This window comes from Hesperophylax consimilis, chromosome 23 (assembly GCF_061612785.1).
Source record: "Hesperophylax consimilis isolate HC1 chromosome 23, BYU_Hcon_1.0, whole genome shotgun sequence".
Taxonomy (NCBI): Eukaryota; Metazoa; Arthropoda; class Insecta; order Trichoptera; family Limnephilidae; genus Hesperophylax; species Hesperophylax consimilis.
The window spans coordinates 5,357,871-5,367,938 of NC_142858.1; the positions used below are offsets into that span (position 1 = coordinate 5,357,871).

General features: G+C 36.3%; 3 protein-coding genes across 4 annotated transcripts; 1 reads left to right on the forward strand and 2 right to left on the reverse strand.

Annotated features, from left to right (window-relative positions):
• Positions 1-30: 30 nt before the first annotated feature.
• wrm2 (wurmchen 2 transmembrane micropeptide) lies at positions 31-738 on the reverse strand. Its single transcript, XM_089646157.1, has one exon. It carries the CDS (start codon positions 736-738, stop codon positions 565-567), a length of 174 nt encoding a protein of 57 aa, XP_089502283.1. The 3' UTR covers positions 31-564.
• A 27-nt stretch (positions 739-765) lies between these two features.
• On the reverse strand, positions 766-4,064 carry wrm1 (wurmchen 1 transmembrane protein). 2 transcript variants are annotated; one of them, XM_089646156.1, is made up of 4 exons: positions 3,897-4,064; positions 3,090-3,160; positions 1,351-1,572; positions 766-923 (listed from the first exon to the last, which is right to left on the reverse strand). In XM_089646156.1, the coding sequence occupies exons 3-4, from the start codon at positions 1,538-1,540 to the stop codon at positions 766-768; spliced, it is 348 nt and encodes a 115-aa protein (XP_089502282.1). In that variant the 5' UTR covers positions 1,541-1,572; positions 3,090-3,160; positions 3,897-4,064. The 2 variants fall into 2 exon arrangements, with proteins under 2 accessions (XP_089502282.1, XP_089502281.1); XM_089646155.1 differs by lacking the exon at positions 3,090-3,160 and having other exon boundaries at positions 3,897-4,061.
• A 1,042-nt stretch (positions 4,065-5,106) lies between these two features.
• Eph (Eph receptor tyrosine kinase) lies at positions 5,107-9,649 on the forward strand. The gene has a single exon (XM_089646114.1). The coding sequence runs from the start codon at positions 5,667-5,669 to the stop codon at positions 8,703-8,705; it is 3,039 nt and encodes a 1,012-aa protein (XP_089502240.1). The 5' UTR covers positions 5,107-5,666; the 3' UTR covers positions 8,706-9,649.
• Positions 9,650-10,068: the final 419 nt, after the last annotated feature.

Sequence of the window (10,068 nt, forward strand, 5' to 3'; positions counted from 1 at the left end):
TTAGACTCCACTCAACATTACTAATGGAACTGTGTATTTATCTACTATTACAAACTAAGGCACTCTTTTGTGGTGAAACGTCAAAAGCCTCATTCAGATGTTTCAATTTTAGTTGATCAACTCTCTGTTGAATGACAATTGAAAACATATTGCTAAGTATAAACCCTCTTTCAACAAAGTAGATCAAGTTTTTTCAAACAATTTTTGTCATTCAATAAATGTTGATTCAGAATGTGGCAATAGCTTCTTATAATTTTAATCTAAAGATAATTAAACAAAAAAATCAATGACAATATTAAGCATAATAATGTATCACTCGTAGCTACGTGATGCGGACGATTTTCCAGAATGACAAATAATGTATCCCTCGTAGCTAAGTGATGCGGACAATTTTCCAGAATGACAAATAATGTGTCCCTCGTAGCTATGTAATGCGGGCGATTTAACAGAATGACAAATGAAAGTCACTAAAAAAGTTGACTTTGTTGTAATACTATGTATTGTTATGCAAATTGTAGTTTGATTGGTAAATAACGCCATTTAACTATGCATCGCTATGGGGATTCAGGCGTATGAAACCTTTTGCTCGTAGACTTGGTCATCCCACTCGTGGTGGCTCGTGAGTGCGGTGTGACGAACACCGCACATACGAGGACCAAAGCGCAGGATCACCACAATAACTCCAATGACAAACATCGCCAGGGCCGCTACGGCAGGGTACAGCACAATGAAAGCCATTGTCGCGAATTGGAATGTATTCGTCTTCTAGATATCACTCTCTCTCTTGTGCAATTCGAGGTATTCCTGGGAAGTCTTGGCGAAGGGTGCTGGGGGAGCCACGTATCCCTTCTCGAGCTCGGTATAGTCTAGCGGGGGCTGTTTGTGCGGAGTGGTTGACCACAGTGACACTAACCACCGATTACCTTTGGAATAACAAACATTAATTAGACACAATCAAAAGAAGATGATACATGCCTCTAGTGAAACGCACATTTATTTCAAATTGCACATCATGATGTCGTTCTGTATACATCGGGAAAGCAACGGATCCCTCTGGCAACTCATTCAACAGGGAATTCTACAATTCAAGATAATATATTTTCGGTCTAAAACAGTTTCATCTTATTTTAGTGGATTCTCCAGCTGGGAAACATTGAGAAAATATTCACTTTGGAGACTGCCGCTAGGAATATAGCCCAAACATATTGTTTAGTTCTTATAATTTCGTTATAACCTCTCTTCCTACTACATTATATTTTTGTATCAGAAAGAGTGTGGCTAGAACGTGAACAAGGATAGGTTAAATGCGCTATTGGTGGTACGTTATAGATGCACGAATGTAATTGTTACCCGTGTGACGATCTTGCCAGTACTCGCTGTACTTGGAGCAGCAGCAGCAGACAATGTTCAGGACAAACAGGGCAAAGACAATCACAGTGCAAATGGCGATGATGATGTAGAACGGCGAGAAGTCACTGTACTCGTGCTTGGTGAAGAAAGGATTTTTCTTGTAGTCGCCTCTCTCTTCAATAATCGACATTGCCACTTATTGCATTCCTCTGCAAACAGCAACTTGGGAAAACAGAAAACAAAGTTATAATATAACGACTAACATTGCACGCATCAAATTATCAAAAGACACATTTTCTTTGGTAAAAATAAGGTATGCAAAACAGCAAATTACGCATGATAATAATTATTTATTTAGGCAGAATAACTCTTTACAGGAAAGCTGTACTGTTGAAACCGCCGCTAAGTATCAATGCTTTCATAGATTTTTTCTTCCATTTTAAATGTTTTATTGTAGCAATTTTAATGTTACATTTTTTTTATATAAAACAAATATAAAGTATTATTATTAAGTTATTTATTTTTATTTATTTATTATTGTGACGGCTGTTTTCGCATTCAAAGCCATTAGCAAACCGTCCTGTGCTTTGAATACCGAAATAGCTGTCCCAATAGATAATAATGAAAAACTAAATTACAGAACTTAAAGGTAGAGTACTGAGCACAGTGACAGTATTATGCACTATGTATGGGAGCATATTCGAGCACAGCTTTAGTAACGCTGCGTGGCTGATGTACATCGGTAGCGGCAGATCCGTGTTTGCTCACACTGCAGTTGTTGGTTATACTTTTAATTTATTTTTTTAAAGTGGAGGGTTTTAAAGATTTTAAAGAGGAATTTATGAGTTTCTTATAACTTTGGTACCAGAACTATTATTGTTAGACTTAAGTGCAAAATAATATAAAAAAATAATAATAATTTAGAAATTGCAAATTATTCACCAGAGTATAATAATAATAATATATTAGTTTAACTAGGTAAAAGTTATAGAAACAAGACAAGTAGGTCAGCGATTACGTAATGACTGGAGTCCTCTGGCGATAGTGTCAAGGCCCTCAGAAGTGACTAACATTTCAGTGACACAGCGACACTGACGCATCATCACTGACGCTGTGGTTGGTTATATTCAACTATGCATTTATTTTTAAAAAGACGAAAATAAATAGTGCTTTGGCGTCATTTTTTCTTGTAGAAATAATGTTAGGACTTAATATATTTTTATTGAACTATTTTTGAAACAGTTAAATCAGTGGTGGAGTTCAGCATTAGTCGGCTGTGTTTAACATTTTAAAAGCGGAAAGGGAAGATTGGAAAGTTTTTGATGTATTTTTAACGCAAGTACATCGCTATTTTAATCAAGCATTAGGCGCTTTTAAAAATCATACGGCAATGGCACGGCGATGTCACGGTGTTTCATTTCTTTAATATGAGTGAAGGAGAGATGATGTTTGTACATTACACTTTTATTTAATGTGTAAGAAAGTGCTGCAGCTTTATTGTGATAAAGAACATGCCTTTTTATGCCATCGCCGTGCCGTTGCCATAGGAATTTTAAAAGCACCCATTACCAAGCAAAATATTTTGAAATGACAATGAAAACAAATATTTTAAATTACTTAAGTAAATTTAAAATATTGGATGATTCACAGCTAGCAGTAGAACAAACAATAATATTATGAAATAAAAAATTCAAGTTCAAATAAAATTATCAAGTACTGCAGCTAATGCAAGTACTTACTTTTAGGGATGACTGTACTTGTAATCATGACTCGCCCATGTATGACTAATTTTGTCCTAGTTTTGAGTTATCTAGAACATATTTAAAAAAAAATGAATTTCTATTTCAAAACTTGGTGAACTATGCAAACTATGAGTCGGTAGGTTGCAGTTTCGATACCACACAATGCAAATATATTAACATGAATTTTTCATTCAACATCCTTAGGCGCTGCCAGTCTGGGTGTTGTGATATTTGTTGATTATAAAGTTACATTAACTTTGCAAACATGGCTTTACAGTAAAGTTGAAACATTGATTGTAAATAAATTAAGATGATGTATATACGGTCAACAGTAGGTTAAATGATAACGAAATTGATAAATAATGAACATATTTGTAAAATTTATATTAAATTCAGGTGTATGTAACTATAATAAATATTTGTTTATAAACGTTTATGCATAAATCATTAGTGAATATTAAATAAATTGAATAAAACTTTCCATAAAATCTCGGTTACATTCGAAGTTTGGACTTTATTGGGTGAATAATGTATTTATAAAATCATCGCAAATACATTATAAATTAATTATTTAAAAAAAATTATGTTAACAATGCCGCGCGCAACAACAATAACGAATAACGCCCATCGTATAAGTGTACTCGATAATAGGCGTGGCACACTTTTGTACTTGATGTCGATACAAGAAACGCAACAATTCAACCTATATATAAAAGGAATGGCGTGTCACAAACATTATACGGGCTTGTAATTTAATTGGGAATTAATTTCATGCTATGATACTTGTAAATCAAACTATGATACCTGAAAGGCGCACGGGAATCAACCGTCGTTGTGGTCACACGCGAGGAATAACTGGTTTTGACAAAGTTCTTGTTTTGTACACCGAACACTCGCGCAGGTGAGTAAATTTCATTAAATTCTGTTGATGTTGATACTGTTATTAAAATTCTTGTCTATTGCACACTGCCAACATCACCCGTCGAAAGGAAACTCGTACATTTTACTCGATAGTTCCAGTTCCTTACACTGTCGGCTGCTGGCGGCGACAGCAAAGTTCCTCATAGTTGTTTTCTTGTTTTGTTAGTGTTCTTCCAAACCGTTACGTGGCACTAAAGTATCTAAGGTGCTTTCAGTGTTACTAAAATTAAATAAATAATTAGTAATGTACTAAATTCATACCTTGAACAAAACAATTATTTATTTGATTAAACTATTTAACTCCGGATGTCTAATGAACGATAATTCGGCAGCTGAAAGTTTAAAATTATTCAGAAATTTTTATATTACGCATATTTTCTCTCCTGTACATTAATTTTTAATACGTTTAAATCAGTCACACTTATTTACTGCACTGTATATATATTTATATATAACTTACATCTAAAAGCCTTTAACGGGCGTTAATAAATAAATAACGAACTTGTTATACACTACTAATATTTGTATTATATCGCAGCAAAAAGAAATTGATTTTCGCTTTGGTTTTTTCTTTACAATATTCGTGCCGAAGAATCATCGTCATTTATTTGATTTATATTTAAAAATGATTTTCATAAATTGAAAACTTGCTCAAAAAATAAAAATAAAAATTTGGCCAATTTTATTTTGAAAATAAAATATGTATCCTCTCAGAGTTGAAGGGTTTTATTTGTCGAAAGCAGTAATATTATGTAATAAACGTAATGCTAACTTACTAAAATATATTTTACATCCATTATGAGATTTTTTTACCTCATCCACAATTCTAGTGCTTTTGATTTAAGTTTTTCAGAACCAATACAAAAAAATACATTAACTTCAAGGAGCATTGAAGAACACGGAGCATTTTGTCAGATCCTTTTTAAGAAAATAGTCTTATGTTTGTACACGAAAAAGAGTAGTGGCGGTGTGGAAACGCGTGTCTATGACGAGTCAGATTATTGAAAGGAACGTAGGTACTAGAATGGTATATTTATGGTAGGTATACAGTGGTATGTAGGAATCTACATATTTCGTTTTCGTTTGTGGCGTTTGTGGCTTGAGATTTGTGCTTTGGGTGCTGGGTGTCTCAACGCTGTCGGTTTTCTAAAAGTTTTCCTAAATTTCGCGTTCCCCGAATGAGATGTCCGGTTTAAATCAATGAGACATATTCGTGAGTTGTGTGAAATGTGAACTTTTTAACAGAGGGATGGAGTATTTCGCGTACATAAAAATAACAATTTTCATAATGGCAGTACCCCCCACCCCTTGATGAGGTCCTTCTTTCTGGATCATTGTTTAATGAAAGTGCATTTTCTCAAGAAAATACAAAGGGAATTACAATAACAATGTGAGGTATAACATTTCTGGGAATGTCTTCGTTAAGTGTATTCTTTTATTTTTGAAGGGTCTTCTTTTATGTTGGCAACAAGATTCTAAAGAATTTCTGATACGTGTTACCGTGCATACATTTAAAAAAAAATGACGAATTCCTTTAAAAATTGACAAAAGTCGATGTATTTACCAAGCCGTGTCATGGTTTTGAAAAGTAATAGTGTGTTAGTGTGACTTATATTGGAATAATCCATGAAATAGCTCGACAATAGAACAACAATGATGGCACCGATATTTCTTTTTATGTTTTTGACTGCTGCGGTTCGAAACATTTTATGTGATCAAGTTATCCTCCTAGACACTTCGGTCGAAGAGAAACTAGAGTGGACGAAATATCCCTTCAGAGAATCTGCACTTACTCCAGGGTGGGTCGAGGAGTCTTTCACCAACTTTGAGAAGGGGATCAACTGGCGGTCATATGTGGTCTGCGACGTCGCCTACAATCAGGTCAACAACTGGCTCTGGACGCCGTTCATAGAAAGGCGATCAGCCAACCGAATATACATCGAAGTCAAGTTCACAATAAGAGATTGCTCCCTGTTCCCGGGCAATGCACTCAGCTGCAAAGAGACATTCAGCTTGCTGTACTACGAATTCGATGTGGCTATGAATGAACAGCCTCCGTGGGAGCCAGAAAGCTACAAGCTCATTGGACGAATAGCAGCCGGCGATGGAAGGTTCAATGCTAACTCTGAGGTCAACATCAACACGGAAGTGAAGAGCATAGCCATCACCAAGAGAGGTGTTTACTTCGCCTTTCGAGACCAAGGGGCCTGCTGTTCAATCCTGGCCATCAAAGTGTACTACATTACCTGCCCAGAAGTGACTATTAACTTCGCCCACTTCCCAGTCACACCAACTGGCAAGGAAATTACCATCATAGAGCAAGCCAATGGCACTTGTGTAATCAATGCAGAGATAGTAGATATCCCCACATACTTGTGCAAGGGTGATGGAAAATGGACCCACCCCAGTGGTGGTTGCAAGTGCAAAGCCGGATATGAACCAGATTTTGAAAAACAAATTTGTACCGAGTGTCCTCCCGGCCGTTTCAAAGCCACAACCAGTGATGACTCATGTTCCCCTTGTCCAGATCACTCCAAGTCTAACGAGTACGCTGTCAGTGAATGTACCTGTGACTTTGGGTACTACAGAGCTGAAAGAGATCCCAAAAGCATGCCTTGCACACAGTGGCCTTCAGCTCCTGAAAACTTGACTGTCTCTTTTATAGACCAGTCCACAGTTATTCTGTCTTGGAGACCGCCCAACCGACTAGGAGGCCGGATGGACGTGGCCTATAAGGTGAGGTGTGATGCATGCAGTGCATCAGTGCAGTTGCAGCCATCTGCAGATCTGTTCAACGACACACGCGTCACTATATCAGGCTTGAATCCAGTCACCACCTACAGATTCCAAGTATTTGCTGAGAATGGTGTTACCAAGATATCTGGTCATGAACCAGAGTTTGTAGATCTGTCTGTCACTACAGAGGCCTCTGTGATTAGTGCAGTTAACAAAGTCCGAGTAGCATCGGTGAAGAGCACAGAACTGACTATTGCGTGGGATGCTCCTATGATTAATGACATTTCTGAACCCGACTTTGAAGTGGAAACTTACGAGGTCAGATGGTTTCCCAAACAAGATATTAAAGGTACTAATTTTTCAACAATGCTTTCATCTGACCTTCAAATAACTATTGCTGGGCTACATCAGCAAACGGATTATGGAATTCAAGTTCGAGCCAAAACTCAGCGTGGTTGGGGTGAATACAGCCCGGTCTTGTTTGGGCGCACAGGCCAAGCCTTGGGCCCTGCGTACATTGGTGATGAAGATAATATGCAGGTCAGAATTATTGCAGGCGCCATGGTGGCCGTTGTGATTCTATTGGTGGTTATTATTATTATGACCGTCCTGTATCTTCGCTCTAGAGCAAATGACGAGTGTAATAAAAAGCAACCCAGCGATTGCAATACCCTCGACTACCGTAATGGAGAAGTTTACACTGGACTTGAAAACATGCCAGTTAAAACCAATTCGAATGTAACCACACCCTTATTCACTGCAGCTGGTACATCCTCGCGCACATACATTGACCCGCACACTTATGAAGATCCAAATCAAGCTGTGAAAGAATTTGCCCGAGAGATAGATGCGTCTTGCATTACCATTGAAGCTATAATTGGAGGAGGAGAGTTTGGAGACGTTTGCCGCGGAAAGTTGAAACTGCCACCGTCCTGTGTTCAAGAAATTGATGTTGCTATAAAGACTTTGAAGCCAGGATCAGCTGATAAAAGTCGGTGTGATTTTCTCACGGAGGCGTCTATTATGGGTCAGTTTGAACATCCCAATGTTATATTCTTACAAGGAGTTGTCACCAAGTGCAACCCTGTCATGATCATAACGGAGTTCATGGAAAATGGTTCCCTCGACACATTTTTGAGAGCTAACGATGGCAAGTTCCAAGTGTTGCAACTCGTGGGAATGTTGAGAGGAATTGCAGCCGGCATGCAGTACCTTTCTGAAATGAACTATGTCCACAGAGATCTAGCAGCTCGAAATGTTTTAGTAAATTCCCAATTAGTCTGTAAAATAGCAGATTTTGGTTTATCTAGAGAAATCGAGTCAACCACAGAGGGGGCTTATACCACACGTGGAGGGAAGATTCCCGTACGCTGGACAGCTCCCGAAGCCATCGCATTCAGGAAGTTTACTTCAGCAAGTGACGTTTGGTCCCTCGGTATAGTTTGTTGGGAAGTGATGTCTTTCGGCGAGCGACCTTACTGGAACTGGAGTAACCAAGATGTGATCAAGTCTATTGAGAAAGGATACAGGTTGCCATCGCCGATGGACTGTCCCGAAGCCATATATCAGCTCATGCTAGATTGTTGGCAGAAGGAACGAACACACAGGCCAGCCTTTATTAGTATAGTCAAGACGTTAGACAAACTGATAAGGTGTCCCGATACGCTTCGCAAGATAGCGCAGAACAGATCAGCGAACCCACTTGCAGGGGATACGCCGGACCTAACCCACTTCAGCTGCGTTGAGGACTGGCTCAACTCCATCAAGATGGCGCGCTATGTGGAGAAGTTCCAAGGTGCCAATTTTACAGATATGGATTCTGTTGTTAACCTGACAGTTCTACAATTGAATTCCCTAGGTATTACGTTAGTTGGACATCAGAAGAAAATAATGAACAGTGTCCAGACAATGCGAGCACAAATTAGGGTTAACGGAACAGAAGGCTTTTTAGTGTAGTTTTATATGGAGAGAGACTGTTTTATTTATAAAGACAAGCATTTCATAATTCCAGTGATGAGTATTGTGTAAGAACACTAGTTATAATAATGGTTGTACATAGATTTCAGAATATGAATAGTACGCATTTATATAATATTCTAATTAGAAGGAGAGAACAGAGTATATAAATTTACAAAAATGAGATCAGATTTTAACTACAGAATTTCTTAATTTCAGATAATTGTATTTGATTATTTCACTTTGATGTAAAGTAATCTTATTTAAAATATTACACTAATTATTTCTTGCATTCTTGCCATAAACTTTAATAATTAGTATTTTAATATGATTAAATAACTATTTTTAATTTATTTATTGTTATTTTATTTAACTTCTTATTTATTAACAAATTTGTATTAAAAAGCGATTGGCTTTTTTATTACAATAAATAAATTATGATCTAAATAGCAATTTTTGACCATGACCCAAGAAAGAGCAAGACTTTTGATTTTTGTCTATATAAATTTTATCTCATCTTCATAGCCTTGTAGCCCCCAGCCTTGAACATATTGTAGGTATCCCTCAAATTTCTCCAGTTTTTGGTCCATCATAAATGACTTACCTTACATCCTCTTCTTTCATCCAATAATCATCATCTGTTAGTTGTGTTACGTGCACACCATGGTTCCATTTCCATTTGTGTCGTGGACATTTTTGCCACAACATTAAATTATTTTTTATTACGTGATTATGTCAAAGTGAAATAACGAGTTTGCAAATAAAATCATCTATTCCAAATAATAATTACAGCCGCAGCTTAGAACAAACTTATTAACATTTGTATTATTTAAGTATGTTTTACCTAAAAGTAGCGCACTTGAATTATATGTTTACTTGTGTAATCCATTTGAGCTAGCCTTTCTTACTAAGTTGATTAGGATGACATTTTTACTTTTTTTTAATAATACTATGTGATATTTAGTCATTGCTTATGTATCAGAGAAGACTGTATAACTAATGCAATGTATAAAATACATAATATATTCCATAACACGATCATAATTATTATTCTACTTCAAATAACATTATTGTGTATCGTGCTTAAAATAACATTTACCTAAAACAAAAACAATATTATTGAACACTTTTTTTATTAAACTTTCCAGTTTTTACATCGAAAGTTTCATAAAAATACACAAATTTATTCTTCAATTATCATTTTGGCGAGTTTAGAAAAGATTCTTTTTTAAATATTATTTTAGGAAAATAATTATTTCTAATAAATTAATGACTATATAAAAGTAAAAATATGTCATTCAAGTAATTATTGTTATCATATATTTTTTTTATAATCTCAATCATATACGATACATCGAATGAA